Source organism: Anser cygnoides, chromosome 3, assembly GCF_040182565.1.
Source record: "Anser cygnoides isolate HZ-2024a breed goose chromosome 3, Taihu_goose_T2T_genome, whole genome shotgun sequence".
NCBI lineage: Eukaryota > Metazoa > Chordata > Aves > Anseriformes > Anatidae > Anser > Anser cygnoides.
In genome coordinates, this window is record NC_089875.1 from 58419910 (window position 1) to 58438836 (window position 18927).

Sequence of the window (18927 nt, forward strand, 5' to 3'; positions counted from 1 at the left end):
TCAAAATGCAAAGAAAAATCATTATGTAACAACTGTTAAATCTAAAGAAGCCCATTTTAGAGATGCGTTAAGTGAGGCAAGGAAAATTGACAATTTCACCAACCACTTAGGTGGAGGTCTCCAAACTTCAATAAAGCCATTTGTTGAGCTGTGATTGAAGAGTTAATTTCCACACAGCCTTCTGCAAATATTATAGTCATAATGCTGCCAAAGATTCTCTGAAGCTCAAGGTTGGGGGAAGTACAATCCCCGCATTTTCTTTATAGCTCACATTAGGTAAAAACCCAGACTTGTTAACCTTCCCAAATTACCTGAGAATGTCTAAATATGTAGGCTATCACTGACACTTAGCACTGTAATAAATCAAAACAAACCCCCCTGTAGCTATAGGAAAACTACAGAATAAAAACAGCGGAAAAAAGGAGAGGAAAATCAAAATACAAATGAAAGCACAAAATCAGGAGACATTTTAAGGACAAACATGCATCTTTGCAGGTCTCTGCAGATACTATGCTGTTATTTATGAGGTGTCTTATGTTTTCCAAAGGGGACACCCCAAACCAATTTTAATAATTTAATAAATATGATGTACTTTAATGAGCACATCAGTCCCAAGGATGAAAAGTTCTGCTCCTCTCCATTTTCAGCATACTAATGACTTCACCACCTCCCCCCCCCCCCACTTTTCTTTCCTTTTAGAGCTAGACTTTGTCTCTGCTATGATTTGCTCAGCAAGGTTAACTTTCTCCTATGCTGTAACTTACCTTTTCCACCATGTTGCTCATAGTTTTGTTTTTTTTTTCCCCACTGCCATTCTAGTGCTTCTTAGCACTTAGATACCTACCTATATTCCTGTAATCTTTTGCCTTTATGTCCAGCTTCTATCCCATCTCTTCCAAGGCTCTAAAGAAATTTTATTGCAGACACTGTAGGATTCTAAGTATTTCTTCCATTTTCTTCTCCAATCATTTTTGTGACCTCTCCGATTTTGTGGAATGTGAGATTCTCTCCACTGTGGGAGATACCTCTCCTCTCTTTCAAGTTGGTTTTCAATACTCCCATTTACAAAGTTCCTATTCTGAGATCATTGAAAGCATTATATTCAGAAACATCTTTATCACCAGACTGTTCCAATACACATGCAACCCCAAAAGAGCTCCACTAGCAACTTCAGATTCTTTTCTTTCTTGCTGATAGTGAAATATTTAATATAAATTCATGTTTTCTCCAATTCTCCTGTAACTACACCTGTGCACTGGAAAGTTGCAATGCAGTAAGAAAGAAACATCTTTACATTACCTACTAAACTGGGTAAAAATTCCAACTTAAAAATAATGACTGTGAAGAAAATTGCGATCAGTATCAGGTAGCAACAATGGTTTAGAAGCTTAGCACGAAACTTTAGGTTTCCCAAATCCACATATCCAGGTGCAGGCTCTAATTCCATAAACTGCACAACAAAGGGCATTTTAAAAGAAAGCAAGAATAATACTTTATAAACCAGGGGAACCTTGCAATCTCAATCAGAACATTACCACAAAAACTTTGCAATAACAGACTATTTTTGTCCTCTTGTAAATCTAATTTTCTCTAAATTTGTGGTTTTTTTTTTTTTTTTTTTTTTTCTTTTTCTAAACCAGGCTCCTAGTTTTACTGTTCAGAAGAAGAAAATCAAAGATCACTCATTTGGAACACTGCACAATTAAAAGGTAACTTTTGGCACTATAATAATATATTTAAAGGTCATTAAAAACATTTGCCAGAAGTATCTATATATTCATATCTGACATTTTCCAATACTTGTAAACAAGGTACAAGAATCCCTTTTTGGGAAGGCATTCTTATAGTTCACCATTGAATTTACATGCATATTACAGATGCTCATACACATGCATGTTGCCACTCCCTGCCGCCCGCCCCCCCCCAACAGTGAGTTTCTCTGTTGTTGATTTCTGGTAGGTATCATATAGCACCAAGTAGTATAATTGAAGTGATTATCATACTTAAGTCTGTGCTTCAGAAACTCCATTTACAATCCTTTAAATATTTCACCTGATATGAGTGGAACGATTTGGAAAGTACACCTTCGGTATTAAAAAACTAAGAGTATACATTTCATGAACAGCAACCTGATCTGCAAGATACTTTTCCGGAAGGGATCCTGAAGTATAATATGGGGACTTTCCCTGCAGACATGTAAAAGCTTAAAGAACTGCAAAACCATTAAGCAACACCAAAAAGCCTTTTAAGTCACAAATATTGAACAGATTTACTAAAATTCTAGTTTACATCAGCACAACTGAACATGGAACATCTGAAAGAAAACTATTTTTCTCCTTTGCTAAACAAGGTTAAGATTGAGAGCTCACAATCCAAAGGAGAAAGGTGAGCAAATGTGGGTTGTAATCATCAGCAAAGAAGAGAGATCTGTTGGTGGCAAACAATAGAAACAGCACTCTCTTTTAGTTACTATTGTATGTGTCGGGAACTGGGTTTAGAGGAATTATGGGTTTGTGCTTTATCATTTAGAGCAGCTGTAAAATGAATCAGTCAACACTTAGACAAGCTCACACAATATTTAACAATGGGGCCATAAATTCCAGTGCCTACCACAAATTCCAATTTGGAATAATTAGTCTATCTACCCATGTTCTCCTGACATTTTCAAATAATTACACTTTTCAAACTGTTCTGCAACACTGGTTTGAACTTTAGGGCTATCTGCCACATTTAAAGCTGTCCCAGAGGCTGTACTTAATGGAATGGACATGTTTTGCTATGATTTACTTTACGCATCAGTTTGGATGATAAATACCAAACATCAGCAGCTTAAATATATGGCTTCAAACAAAGTTTGGTGAACTGTTGTAAAACTTCTACATTAAAAAATAATGATTCTAGCCATTAAATCTTGCTTAATGATACATGAATAAGTTTCATACTACCCTTTTTAAACTTGCTGTCAAATAGGTCTGCACTCTTAAAATGATATGACCAGTGAAATTTTAATGCATGCTTATGGTTTTTTTTTCCTCACCTTTTTCCTTTGAGTATCAGACATATTTCAGACACTGAAAAAACAGTGCAGTTACAAAGAATATGTGTATTTGATCTGGCAGGTTGGAAAGAAAGATGTTAAAAGTTATTACATAAATCGCACATGCTTTGCGGTGTACTCAATTACTACGTCACATTGGTTAAAAGACTACTTATTCTTTCTTTCAAACAGCATGGATGAATTTTTAACAATCAAGAGCTCTAGAATTGCAAGGGTACACTTTATAAAGACTCAAAATTCCATTTCCAAGATATTTTAATTAATTCCCAAGTCCAAATAGTCTCCACAACAAAGCTGACAGGAAGAATATTAGCTGGAAATACAAAGTTCTATGACACTAGTAGCAGAGATGAACCTAAACTGCTTTAATGGTTGAAGAACTGGCCTTTGATTCAGCCTATTAAAGAGATGGAACAGCCACGAAGTAAATCTCCCTAAAAGTTCACGTTGTTTAGAATCTCTGCCTCTGGTTTCAGCCTCATCTCTGATAAATATTAGTACTTTCTCTAGTTATCCATACATAAAGAAAATTGTAAGTGTTCATGTAAAAGGAACAAGAACCAATGATCAAGACTACATATAGCAGCCCTTGCAGTTGTAGGGAGTTTGTTTGGAACACTATCAAAATTATTTGCTCTGATATATGAAGAAATGCTTTTCCTGCATGTTTTAAAATGAATCACAAACATCCTCAAGACTCTCTTAACTTTGATTTATGTCTCAGATAATACCCAAATAATTTAAATACAGAAAAAAGTCCTTCCCACTGTATATTTGTCAGTCTTCTCATATGCTCTCATTTCAGGAGGAAGCCCTGAATTTAGTTACCATTTTAAAGCTATTATAGTTTTCAAATAATTGTTTGAAATAATAAAATCAGCCAGAATTTTAACAGAGCATTCTTATGTTCAAGCTTTTAACAGATTCAGCATTTTTCCATTTCAATAATCTAAATATTGAAACATGAATTCTAACTCTTGAGCAGTATCCGCAGTACTTCTGTATTTTGCTTACAACAAACCACCGCATTCATATGTTTCTAGCTCCACTATTTGTAAAATGAAAACAGAGATTCCTACCATACTCTTAACTGCTAATCTGACACTGAAACAGTGATTTCATTGTCACAGGTGATGGAATTGAGAACTTCTTTATACTTCCACTCCCCTAATAGGTACAGTAATAAGCTGTTAGTTCTTTAGGCAAATGACATTAATCTGTCGGATAAAGGCTTCATTCTCTGCCTGTAACCAATAACTTGAGGGCCTTCTGTAGATTCTGCACAGCAGTGCTCACATCTTCATATTGCAAAGCGCTGCCAGCATATTTGCAGTATTTCTGAGCTCTGGCAAAGTCCTCTGGAGTCAAGTGGACTTCCCCTGCAAAAACATAATTATTAAAAAGTTACAAAAAGGGAAATCTGAATGACACTTCCCTTTACTTGATTTCTATGTTTTACTTATATTTGCAGTAACATTACAAAGATCAGGCTGATATCTGTGGTAACATTACAAAGATGAGACCATGGTCTTCTGTTCACTCTTCTTTCCGTTCATAGAAAGCTTAACTTCTTTGCTGCTGGCCCTTGAAAAAGTATAAAAGAACCTTTCAAAACACTGTTTTTTATATGACCCAGTGCCTTTCAAAAGTAAGTCAATACCTTTGAGAAAGATCTGCTCTTCATCTAAGGCAGCAAAAAAGAGCATTTTAACAATAAGCTAGCTGTAATCATATCACAACCTGCAAGAGAAAAGGAGCGTTTTTTGTGCTTACAGTATGATTACTTTGCTCTCTTCTTCAGGAATAATAAAATCAGTTAGAAACTGTTCACTCTCAACTGGAGCAAGTGTTCAAGATTTAGAAGCATTTCTCATTGGGATGTTTCTGCACATATTATATTTCTGTTTTTCTAGGTAATGTTTATGTTTCAAATTTTATGTAAAGTGACCACAAATGATGGTTCCATTAAATTACCCCACTTTTTTCATATTGGAGAACACTAGCAAAACTATTCTCATAATACAGTATAAAACAACTGTCATTTATTAATAAGAATATTTCCTTGACATAAGGTCCAACATAATGAAGTCTAATGCTCACACACATGCATTCAACATTCTATAAAGCATAGTGGAGACTTGCACCTTCACTAGAAAACATTTAATAGGTAATCACTGATGTGTGCATAATATAAAGCACAGTTATATTAGTATCCCTCCTCCCACCCATGAATTCACTGGGAGTTTAAAGGCTAATTCCATGCCACTCCAATAACTTATGGATAAATTATAAAGTCTTTACTCAACTACTTCAGAACGACTTAATTTGTAAAAGACCAATTTTTATGAACACGGGTAAGTAATTATAAGCAATAGTAGAAACTAATAGGCATTTATTTAGTAGGCTTCCCATACTGCATTTTATAAGCAATAAAGAGATTTCATAGACTGTGAACAAATGCATTTTTAAACGCAACACAGGTTTTAATATAGAATTGTTTAAAGAAAGGTTTAGTTCCTTAAGTATAGCTTTCTTATTTTAAGCAAGGACACAAATATACTTAAATGCATTTTACAGGGTACAATTTTAGTTAGCTGGATCAATTTCTTTCAAAATAAAACTCTACTGTTGGCAATACTGTGAGAATGTTTACTAAAGAATCTCAACTCTTATCAGAAAATGTCTACTATATTTGCTTTTCCTTCCCCCAGTCTTATTATTAAGAACAGTTCTTGAACAAATAAAATGGAAAACCTGGGAATACAAAATCTAGACTGATTTTCTGGTTTTCAAAACAACCTTACCGGAATAAAAAGCATGAGGGTAACTGCTTTTAAGATTAATTTTATCCATTTTTTAAAATACACTCTAGAACTTCATTTTCCCTTCAATAAATAAATCTAACCACAAAATAACTTCTGAGTATTGAGGCACGTGACAATTTGCTGGCCTTGTTTACACTGCAATGTATATTAGTTTACTGTTGAATAAGTGAAACCACATTAAAATCTCTTAAAATATACAAACATGAGTAAATATGTGTGAGGGAGTGCATAAACATAAGCATATGCTTAGGTTATTTTGCAACCTAAATAAAGTTACAGACTAAAAGCAGATGGGGTAAATCTGTGACCACATTACTGAACATCTTTAAGAAATTTAAATGACCAAGTTCCCCTCAAAGTGGCTTTATGCTATGATGCCAAAAGAAACTACAAAATGATTCTTTAAAACCTGGCCAAGGCATCAGTCCACTATTCAGCTAACTTATTGGAAAGAAGCCTAAATTCACCAGTCTAATCTTATTTTTACAGTATGAGCTCTATTAATGTTTTGCTGGCATAAAGCCTTATTTATTATGAAATCTACTTTAGATGCTATTATGACATAACTTGAGGGAAAAAAAAAAACAATTTTAAATTTATAAACCAAAGTTTACACAGTAAGGGTGTTGGTCTTTTGATGTGTTCAGTGGGCTCAACTCCTGTTGAAGTCAGCAATTCACAATGGACAAGCAGAATAGAAATAGAACAGCTGTGTTGTAAAGTTTTCAAAATAATGTGAAATTTAACTATAATGTCTGTGTGTATATATATATGTGTGTGTGATATATATATGTGTATATATATTATATATATCTATAAAATGTACTCATATCAAGAGTGTCACCTCAAAAGTTGGTAACTAACTTCAATTTATACTTTCTAAGGGTTAAGCAGCTTTGCAGAAAAGGAAGGACCTGCAGCTCTTGGTGGACACCAAGATGAATGTGAGACAACAACATGGCCTTGCAGGAAAGAGGACTAATGGTATCTTGAGCTGCCTTAGAAGAAACATTGGCAGCAGGTCAAGGGAGATGATCCTTCGCCTCTACTCAGCACTGGTGAGGCTACACATGGAGTACTGCGTCCAGTTACTGGGCTCACCAGCACAAAGAGAGACATGGAGCTAGTGCAGAGTCTAGAGAAGAGTCGTAAAGATGATTATGGGACTGGAGCATCTCTCATATGAGGAAAGGGTGAAAGAGATGCGACTCTTGAGCCCACAGAAGGTTCTTGGAGATCTCTGAAGGAAATCTGTAAGGAAGGTGGAGCCACATGCTCTTTTGGCAATGTCCAAGGACTAGACGAGAGGCACAAACTGAAACATGGGAGGCTCCATATGAAAATCAGAAAATGCTTTTTTGACTGTGAAGGTGACTGAGCACTGGAACAGGTTGCCCAGAGCGGTTGTGGAGTCTCCCTCCCTTGAGATATTCAAAAAGTGTCTGGACATGGTCCTGAGCAGCTGGGTCTAGGTGTCTCTCCTTGAGTGGGGGGGGGGGGGGGGGTGGGACTAGATGAACTCCAGAGGTCTCTTCCAATCTCAACCAGTCTGTGATTCTGAGCTCTAAAATTACCAACAATATTGAGATGGGAAAAAGTATACTGAAACACACCACTCCTATGTTAAGCTGAAATTATTAGTAGTTATATTTATTACTGAAATGTGGCAGACATGGAATCCATAACTAATGTCAAAAAGCATCATTCTTTTAAGAGAATGATAAAATAAAAACCAAAAGACAATTAGACTAGTGATGCCAAATATCATGTTAAGAAAACAGTTTTAGAATGAAATGGGTATTTTACATATATATGTATATATGCCTCTCCTTGATATCCTTTTAGATTCATCAGATGTTCTTCCTTTTTTATGAAATTGCCCAAATACAAGGCAGATGATTTAAGAACATTGTAATAAAATCAGTGCAACTTAGTATATAAAAATGGTGATGGCAAAGAATAAAAATGCTTTTTAAACCAGATGTCGTCCCCCCTCCACATTAAAGCAGTTATGACATTCAGGATACAATTCCTTAAAGATTTTTTTCTTAAGATCATAAAAAAATATGAAATGTGAAATTCTTATTTCTATTTTGTGTGTGGAAAAACAAACATTATTATGAATGGACTAGAATGGACAAATGGTTTCTCTATACTATGCCACCTGTGGAAGGGAGCATATGGTAATGTAAGAACATTTTATAAAAACTCAGTGTAATATAGCTATGAATGAATTTAGTGTTAGCAAAATCTAGAGGTAATAAAATTTTTAAACACACTACCATCAGAGAAGTACATGAACACACTATACAAAGTTGCTATATAGTTCTACATTCTGCTAGAAGACATTAAGCAACACTTAACTGCATATACTTTGACACTTTCAAAAGCTAATGTTCAACTCATAAACCTGTTCCCATAGGACAGGACAATTACTGAAGGTCTTGTGCTCACTAAAATCAAAGGAATACTCTTATTTTAACTAAATTTTCTTTTGATAAATATTCCAGTCTTCTCCACCAAAAGTTTCCTTCCCATCATGGCATTAATCAAATTGCTTCTCCCATGTTATGGGAAGCAAAGAAAATATATAATTTATTTTAAAAATATACATTTGATCTTACTACCACAAAGAGTCTTGCAGGAATATGTGGAATATCCTGTTTGGCTATGTCTATACTAGTACATGAAACAGTGCCAGGGAATGTGTCTCAGCACTTAAACTTGACTGTCTACACTGTCAAACTACTGGAACAGATTGCAGTATGGTTTTGGCCCATGACAACTAACATTTTCCCAAACAATTCCTGGGCACGATTTGTGGCTAGAGCAAGCTAAAGACCATTCAATATTGGCAGCTGTAATGAACTACCTTGTTTAAAAGGTTTAAAAGTTTAATAGTATGGATGTGAGCAGTTCTGTGCCAGCTGGTCTCAGTGTCAAACAAATATTTACAGGCATATTTACTAGTATAGACACAGACATTGTGTCTAAATCATGGAGTAAGTGTACTCCACACTAAGCTAGCTGTATGAATCTGCTGGAAAGCTACACCAATCCCTCCTTCCCTCCCAAAGGAAACTTCAGTTCCATAGGAACAGAGCATACCAAGACCTAACCTCAATATGCAGTCAGAATATATTTTGCAACTCAGGAACTGGGGAGGGCTCCTGGGTCCCACAGCTTAGTATGTTTGTTGTGAAATACAGCCATTTCCTAATCTACCTACAGGACAAGGCTACTCCACAGCAGAGTACTGGGGATATAAAAAGGAATCCTCAGCAGTATGGGGAGAATCACAATGTTATTCCGATTAGCTGAAGGGAGAATATTTTGGGTAATGACCACACATGTATGGCAGGATGATGATAGACAAGGACCAATGCTTTTGAATTCTCATATGCATACAAACAAAATGTTACTGTACTTCTACTGACTGACATATCCTATACACCCTCTCAAGCTCCTGCATAACTGATAGCTTATTTTCTAAGTATTCAGCTGTTTTGGTTAAGTAGCTACCGAAACTCTTATAATAGCAGCCAAACTGCAAAACCATCACCCAGATTAAATGGTTCAGTGACAGGTTGGAGATTTTTTTTTCCAGTAAGAGATAACTGTAATAAGAGATGTTTTATTAATATGCCAGACAGAAAAAGTAGGTTGCACCTTTTGTTCTTCAAGGGAACACTGAAAGTGGATTTGTAACTATCAAAGATGATTTTTATGACTTTTCTTTTTAAGACATCATTGACAAAATTGGCTTCTTAATATATTAAGATGGATACACCCTTCAGGATTCTTATGACAACAGACTAGAATTAAGCTAAACACTGAATTCCTATTATAATATTCCACTGATTAAAAATGCTTTTTCAGTAAAGCTGATATTTTAAAACAGAAGTAAAATATATTATAGGTTATCAGTGATTCTACATAAAAGACAGGTGACATTTTAAAAAATAAAAGCCTTGACTAAATGGTAAATCAAAATAACATTATTAGCAGTGGTTACTTATATTATTTCATTTAATACAGGCACTACTTACAATCAACCAGCACTGCTGGTATGGAACACAACAACTATGCTGCAACAGAAAACACCACTGGAATGTGTTTCTTGATTATTTCTTGAAATGAATAAGTAACTTACAGACTAAGCCCAAAGAAGAAATTTTAGGGAAAGGTAATGTGTGTTAATTACCAAAAACAGAATTTAGAAAGGCTATCAGGAATACAGACTTTGTTGAGTATACCAGAACCCAGAACCGCATCTGAGAAACAACTATGCAAGAGCTTAATACAATGCTAGCTCATTGGCTAATAATAATAATAATAATAAAAAATAAAAATCACACATTAAAAAAGCTAGACAACACGAAGCACACACTATCGGAAAGATTTCAGTAACTATTAAACTTTCAGCAACACAATGTTGATGATGTCCATTATTTTTAAAATCTGAATTGATAGTGTTCTGATAATAGTTATGATTATTATGGCATTCTTCTAATGGTAATGATTACTTCTCAAACTTCCTCCTTAGGTGCTGCAAATTAAGGCATGAGGAAGCTGCAGGGGACAGGGAGAAACACACAGGACAGCACATCCATGTGTGGACAATACAAATGCCACCACCTTACCTGCAGACTGAGCACTGTAAAGGGCAGGATCTACTAAAGGAATATTCTGAGGAGCAGGTTGAATGGTATTACTTGTCACTCCTGCAAATCAATGCAAACAATTGGAATTGGGTTATTTTTGTTTATAGACTTAAAATTTCCACTTCAGACTAGGAATGTTTTATAAAATAATACTGAAGAATTTACAGTCTCATTTTATCACTACAGTACTTCACAGAATTTTAAATTTCAAGCATTAAACAAATTAAGAAAATACTAGTCCAAAAGACACCGTCTACCCTAGCGTATTGAGGAAAATTTGCTACGGAAGAGTATTAGTAAACTTTTTAAATGGAAGTTTATACTCTGCCTCTTAACATTAGAGTCTCTATTTTTATATTTTTAAAGCCCCATGTCTGCCATCTAACACTTGCAAGCTATGCCCTTCCTAATTCCTTTGAAAACAATTGGTGAGAATAACGAAGATAGATAGATTTGAAAGGCAAATGCTGATGCTAAATAAACAGCACCGTGGGGCTAACACTAGGTAATACAAACAACTAATATACTCCAACAAGCTGCATATTCCATAATTTTCAGTTCTAGCAAAAACAGAGAGCTAAACATTTACCTAGTTTGAATATAAAAAAAACAACACAAACACCCCTGCCCCCCCAACAACTATCTGAAGGATTTCCCCTTGATAAAGCTGAAAGAAAGAGCATCCTGAATTTTCATAGATTGTTCCATAGAAACATTCTTAAAATAAGAAAGTAAAAGAAGGGGTGGGTATGTGTGAGAAAAACATCTCATATGTCCCCTAATATAAAAATACATCTGAACAATCAAATGATCGTCAGGATTGAAGACGAGCTTCTCACTTGGTAGCCTTACATAAAACTATAAAAAAGGCAATAGGAAGTGGAAAAGTTGTGGGTTCACAAATAATCTAAAAATACAACTTTTTTTTTTCTTTTCTTCTTTTTAATGCAGCTATTGGGAAGAAATTCACATTTTTAAGAACTTAGTTTTGGTCCAAAAATGACAGAGTAAGAAGGATGTAGGAGCCAATATATTTAGCAGTATTTTTCCTATGGTATTATTACAGCTTAAATTTATGAGGTTGCATCTGCCATAAAACATAACACATCTAAATGTTTTTTCTTTATATTTAAATGGAGGCTTATCCTAGCTAATCATAGAATTTGCTCCTTAATAAAGGCATGATTTTTTTGCATGTGATTGTGATATACCTGTGTTATGAGGTACTTCAGCTGGAGTATTTGCTGGCGCATGGGCACCTGGTGGTATATGTATGCCAGTGAAATTAGTAGTTGGTGTGTTATTAGCTTCATATGTAGATGATGACGTTGGTTGAGTTGTTCCACTATGGAGAGACGACGACCCTGCTTCTTCTCTTTCAAGATCTGTTAAGACAACACAAAATAGGAATTACTCCAGCTCTTTTGTAAAAACACTTGAAAAGTTGTTTCTTTTAAAATCTCAACTTTTCTTAGTAGAAAAATTGCTACCACCACATTGTGATACAGAACATTTAACAAACCAAATCACTTACTGTTGATTTTAAATTGACGAATCATTTCAGTACTGGTCAGAATATGAACAGTTTGGCTCATTAGTACAATCTTTTATACTTCCATGTACTACTTTTATACTTCCTTGTCAACTGATGCAGTTACTCCATCATAGGAGGCCACCAGATTGGTCAGGCATGAATTGCCCTTGGTGAAGCTGTGCTGACTGTCTCCAATCACCTCTTCATGTGCCTTAACATTGCCTCCAGGAGGATCTGTTTCATGATCTTCCCAGGCAGTGAGGTGATGCTCACTGGTCTGTAGTTCCCCAGGTCTTCCTTTCTACCTTTTTTAAAAATGGGACCGATGTTTCCCTTTTTCCAGTCACCGGGGACTTTGCCTGGCTGCCATCTTCACTGATGGAGAGAGGCTTGGCAACTACATCAACCAGCTAGCCCCAGGACCTCAGCTCCCTTCTGGGATGCATGGCATCGGGCCCCATAGACTTTTACCTGTTCGGTTTCATCAGGTGGTCTCGAACCTGCTCTTTGCTTATAGTGGGAAGGACTTTGCTCCCCCAGTCCCTCTCTAAAGGTTCACGGAAATGAGAGACATGACAAGCTTCACTGCCGGTGAAGTCAGAGGCAAAGAACTTTTTGAGTACCTTAGCATTCTCCACGTCTGTTGTCACCAGTTATCCCTTCTCATTTATCAGAGGGGGTGCACTCTCTTTAGACCTTTTCTGGCCAATGTACCTTTAGAATCTCTTCTTATTTTTTTCATCCCCTGTCACATTAAATTCCATCCATGCCTTGGCTTTCTTGATCTCATCCTTACATATCCAGATAGCATCCCTGCACTCTTCCCTGACCACATGTCCCTACTTCCACTGCCTGTGCATTTCCTTCTTGCACCTCAGTTTGACCTTTCTGCAGGTCAAAAAAGTTGGAAGGACCAACTGCACCTCAGTTGGTCCTTTCTCAGCCATGCCGGTTTCCTGCCTTCCCTGCTTGATTTCTTACACATAGGGATGGAGAGCACTTGCACTCTGAGAAAAGTGTCCTTAAAGAGCTGCCAGCTCTGATCTGTTCCTCTGTCCCTAAGTATAGCGTCCCAGAGGATCTTATCCACTAGGTTTTTAAACAGCTGGAATTTTGGTCTTCTGTTCAGGATATTGAGTTTGTTCTTTGTGAGGCCCGGATTCCTTGAGATCACAAACTCAACCAGGATGTGGTCACTGCCTCCAAACCTAACCTGTTTCATGAGTTTATCCACACCGGTAAGCACCAGATGAGCTTCTTTACAGGAGTGACCAGTTAATGGTTTCTAGTCAATCCTGTAGAAGTGGAATGCTACCCAACACTAGTTCATTCCCATCACCTCCTAATTTCCTTGTCCAGGAACACCTAATTGCAATGGTAGTTGTCCCTTTCTCCCTATCCCTTCTGGTTCTCTGTCCCAACTTACCCTCCCCCCGCCATACCTCTCCCCCAGTTTGGACTCTGTCTGTGAATCTGGAAGTCTTTTTCTGTGCCAAGCCAGTATGGAGAATACATAAGCTTCCTGCTCTTAATTGCCAGTTTCCCACCCACAGCAGCTCTGAGATACAACTGTAGAAGCAGGAAACTCCCCTCAGCCTTAGGATTCTCCATTACACGGAACCTTTAGGGAATTCAGCTGTAAAATTCTAGCAAGCTCAAGAATTTGCAAACTGCAGTTTCTCAAAGGTACAGAACTTGGGCCAAACATAGTCAGATTTTCTTAGAGACAGGAAAAGCCCATCCCTGGGAACTAGGGAAAGAAAAAACACCAGCTAATCTCCTGCCAACTCCCTTCTCCAAGTTTCAAGCCCTTGCTGTCCATCTCTTTCTCTCTGATCTCTTTTCAGAAACAATTCTGACTTAGATTTTTTCATTTTATTAATTTTAAACAGACAAAAAAAACCCATCAACTGTAAAGAACTCTGGCCATAGAAGAGAGGAACTCAAATGGTTAACAGTCCAGCAATGTTAGAAAGAAGCCAGAAGAAAAGTGTTGGCCACCCTTAACAGCAGTGTGTGTAAGAGGCAAATTCACAAGAGGGCAATATACTTTTACGCAGGCATATGCATAAAGAGATCAAGCTCAACTGTTTGCTCATTATGCAATTGGCAAATGTTAAACTGTATTAAACATAAAAGTAGCTTTGTTTAAATTAACGCTTATTAGGAGTTTACAGTGCCCAAGTGTCAACAAAGCATACTACGTATTCTTACTGCAAAGTAAATATTTAAAATTTTATTAAATCAAAGATTAAATATTAAGACTATGTTGAGATATGTGCTTGCAGTATTCCTGAAGAGTTTTAACAGTAGTGGTAAATAAAAGGATTTCAGGCTGCTGGAAAAATTTAATTCAACAAACTGTTTTTAAGTTCTGTGATCAGAATATCCATAATGTTATTGAGAAATATATATTTTTCAGGGAATGAATGCTAAAAAATTAAAGACTTCATTTCTCATAAAGCAGTAATTACTCAAGAAATTTGAAAGACCTTTAAACTCTGAGTTTACTGAAATGCTTTAAAAGAAGCCTGTAAAAGAGTAACACGATTGCTTCACATTCATTTTCAGCTCCAGTCGAGTTTCTTGTCTTGGAGCCTCCTAAGCCTTTGTGCTGGGATCTTAGTAGAATGGATCCAATGGGCTCTTTAGATTTTCCTCAGAAGCCGCAGTACTACGGCTATCACCAGCTATCTGTTTTGCTTTTGGCTTATTTTTTTATTGAAGGTAAGAGTTTCTGGAATAAGGCTGATACCAAGTGTTGGTGCTAAAACCACGTGTCCAAAGATACTTTTATATAAATAAAGGATTCTCTAGGCTTAACAGTACTACTTGTTCACCATCTAGATTAAATCTACTAAGTTTCTGGTAAAACAGGATGTTAGTGATTTTGAGATAAACCCTAACCCACAGAAATAAGCAGACGCTTGACATGTAGAACTGGAACAAACCTCAGGAAGTTAACTTTTATGTATTGATATGAATTGTGCCAGAAGTTGCAGCAAACATAATCTTTAACACGCTCAGGAAATCTTCAGTGAAAGCAATACATTCTGCATCACTTTAAAACTATCACCTAAACTAAATCATATTTTTATTATCTTACTACATGGCAACACACACATGCAACAAATAACTTTGATCAACATGCTTACAGGTCTAAAATTAGCCTTAGTAAAATACTATTAACATTAATAGTTGCTTTTTTTAATTGCTACAGGACATTTTGCAACCACACTGCAAAGTACACAGAGAGCAAAATCCATGAATTCATCAGTTTTGAAAATATAAAAAGTGACTTCTCCTTTCTGAAGTCTGGAGTCTATGGATTGACAGGGTAATAAGGTATGTAACAATCTACATTATCACTACAAATGGGTGCATGCTTTATATCAGAATACTGCATACAAATGTTTTCCCAATATTAACTTGATCATAATGTCTTTTTAACATTACAAAGTATTATGCATTAAGATGTCAAGGAAAAACAAGAAACAGTATATGGAAATGTATTGTCTAGTGTAAGGAAGTGCCAAACATAACTGAAATTCAACAGCCCAGAAGACTAAACTGAAAATTAGCATAATTTATTTTTAAGGAGTCCAGAGATTTAAAAAGATAATATTTTGGTCATCATCAACTAATTTTAATGTAAATAAAAAAATTCTTTTCCACATTGTGTTGCACTGTTTCTCTCTAGCTTGAGTTGCTGCTAAAAGACACAGAAGGCAAGGTTCTATTGGAACACAGCTTATATATATATATATATAATATATAATATATATATATATATATAAAATATATATTTTTCCACCACAGCATTGAGAAATAAACTATAAAAAAATCCACTGACAGCTCACATACGGTTCTTTCAGCTAGTTGGGACTATAAATATTTCTCAGAACTCTGCAATATAAACGTAGAATACTTGTTATATATTGCAATGAAAGTAGCGACAATCCATTTTACTGTAGCTACACCGTGATTATTCAAGAACTTTTTCCCATCTGAGATTATACTTTTAATTTTTCCACTAGTATTAAAACTTGTTGGATGACCTGGGGCTACTGCGAAGTGACCTTTAAGTGTACTCTACAACTTGTATTCCGAATGCATTAATAAATCAAGCATGTCACTTTAAAGTTTCCATAGTGGCAACTTGACAAAAGCATCCATAAATCCAACAGCAGAACTGCATAAAGCATGTCTATGTTACTGTAAAAACATCTCTAAGAGTTACAGTATAGTTTTCAAGGAAAATAACACTTTGGAAAAAAATGGTAATTTGTCAAGCTACAGAGACCCAGTTTCACTCTGTTTAAACAGACATTTTCCACTTGCAAGGGAAGGAAGAGAATGAGCAAGCAGAAAGGAATGGGGAAGGTCCAGTTGTACATTCAAACAATGTTTCTTTTCTTCTTACGAAGCACAAAGCAAGAACTGACACTTCTTTATTAAACTGTATCTTCCAGTAAAATATAATTTGCAAAAATTTTTTGTCTTTGTTTAGAATTCATTTTGTATCAGAACTTTGTAAATATTCCTATAGCTATGCGCCCAATCACTAAAGAACATTCATCAAAGCTATAAATATTTAATTGTGCCATTCATAACATTCACTATAAAAGATTCTTTTCCCCTCACATCTTCTTCATTGAATTCCTATCAAACTGGTGTAATTTGACTTAAAGATGTGGCAATACTTGCAGCTGGAGTTGCAATGTACATCTCATTGCAGCTGCACCAGCAGTTAAAAAACTGCCTTGAAAAAGATCATATGTTGAAAAAAAATTAGTTTGAAAATGCTTTAATTGAAATATAGCTGTTCTAAGACTCAGGCATATTACAGTGGGTAAGATAGCTGTTCCAATGATCAGGTATGTAGGGCATCTTTAGGTAAGGAAAACAAGAAGAATGAAACAGTAGCTTGGAAATCACACTAACATACTCATTACTTGCTCATAATTACTTGAACTTCAACTGAATTGCTGAGGTTGGAAAGAACGTCTTGAGATTATCTATTCCAACCCCCTGCTCCAACATGGTCATTTAGAGGAGGCTGCCCAGGACTGCGTCCAGCCAGATTTTGAAAATTTCCAAGGACAGAGATGCTACAATCTCTCTTTGATCTTCTACCAGTATTTGATCAGATTCATGATGAAAATTATTTTTCCCCTAATAATTAATCAGCATTTTCCTTATTGCAACCTGTCTTGACCTTCTCTACACTTTCCCATTAGGTAGTTTAAAACAGCGTTAAGAACTCTGTTTAGACTTCTTTTCTAAAGACTAAAGAAACCCACTTAACTCCTTGTATGTCATATTCTCCAGTTCACATTTGGAAGACAATAGAAAGAAACCTCACACCTCAAGTGATACACTACTTTCTGGCAACGGTGGGCTTGGAGGGAGTAGACTGCCTATCTTTTTTCTACTTTGCTCACTGTCAGATACAGGTGGTAAGCTAAATAAGTCACTGTTTTCACTCAAGCTACTTTGTCATTTTTTTATCTTCTCCTGCATTTAACTTCTGATAAAGAATCAGCTAGTGGCTGCCAATTGAAATAGGATGCTATACCTTCTTGGAAGGGACAACCAATCTGTAAAGAGTAGGTCATACCCATCCTCTTTTCTCACAGAGGAACAGGAAAGAAGCTTCAAAATATGGATTGCATGACAAAAATTTGAAAACTGGAAGAAATGCCAGTTTTCTAATGTTTTGACATGTATAAAACAAAACCAATGTAAAGATAACTACAAGTCTATTTATAACATATTTGAAATTTACAGGTTCAGATTCTACCAAAGATCCAGGTACAGACCCCAGACATGAATGAATAATAACAAATAAATATTTAAGTGCCTGTTTACATGCGCGTACACATGACATATGGATCATCTATATCAACCAAAACTTTATGTACCAGTTCACTAAGTCCCATTTCATGTTTATCTCCAGTATAACAGAAAGAAAAAAAAAACAACACTGGGTAAGTCAATCAAATACTGAAGTTCAATTAAAACAACTAGGAGAAGCTGACAAGAAAAAGTAGAAAAGGGTTCATCATGAATGCAACACTGAACAGGGAAGCTATGCTTCCTGTGGGTGCTCATAGAAAAATGCAATACATACCAAAGCTCTCTCCTTCCATTCCAATAGGTCCAGGCTGCGGAGTCTCTCCATTCTTTAAGCAGTTATGAATGTATGCTGCCTTCCACCTGGCATACTTTCTGTGCTGAACATTCTGAGGAAGGTAAAAGGCCAGCTATTTTAACCACTCACTTCTGTGAATTAATGCATTCAAGACAGAAACATAAGTAGGTTTTCCACCCTGACAAGAGATTTCTAAGCTGCTATCAGTTGACACTCATTTAAAGATAAGGCATGTGAATTTAATCAGTGAATAAAAAAAAAAATACAAAAAGAACATCTCTGACAGGATCTCAGCATGAAAAGAAAATTTAGAGATCTTCAATTAGTGCAGCATGTCAGGAAAAGGAAAAGGAAATCAGTTATACAAAGACCATCTACTGTGAAAGACAGACCACCATGTAATTACTGATGTGAAATAATAAAGAAAACTTCCTTAGATGATTATTTACTTCAGATTAAAAAATCTGAAACAATGCTACTCTTTCTGATCAATAATAATATAATTTTTCTCATTACATTATTTTAAATTACAAATAGGTATTTAAAAGCATGAACAGAGAAAGGCTGGTGTAGTTGTGGATTAATGTAGTATGTGAGGGATATTCTAGACAAAATGTTTTAATTTTGTATCTTTACAACATTGCTTAAAATTAGATAAAGCACTTTAGCAATATATAAACTAACTGCAAACA

At 35.7% G+C, this 18927-nt stretch overlaps 1 protein-coding gene across 1 annotated transcript in view; it reads right to left on the minus strand.

Moving 5' to 3' along the window:
- Nucleotides 1-1595: 1595 nt before the first annotated feature.
- VTA1 (vesicle trafficking 1) overlaps nucleotides 1596-18927 on the minus strand; it is a 41871-nt gene continuing 24539 nt past the window's right edge. Inside the window, exons 5-8 of the mRNA XM_048080755.2 lie at nucleotides 18215-18326; nucleotides 11759-11932; nucleotides 10527-10607; nucleotides 1596-4437 (exon numbers count right to left, since the gene is read on the minus strand). Of these exons, the coding sequence (XP_047936712.1) occupies nucleotides 4292-4437; nucleotides 10527-10607; nucleotides 11759-11932; nucleotides 18215-18326 (513 nt within the window). The 3' untranslated portion in view covers nucleotides 1596-4291. The remainder of the gene's footprint in view (nucleotides 4438-10526; nucleotides 10608-11758; nucleotides 11933-18214; nucleotides 18327-18927) is intronic.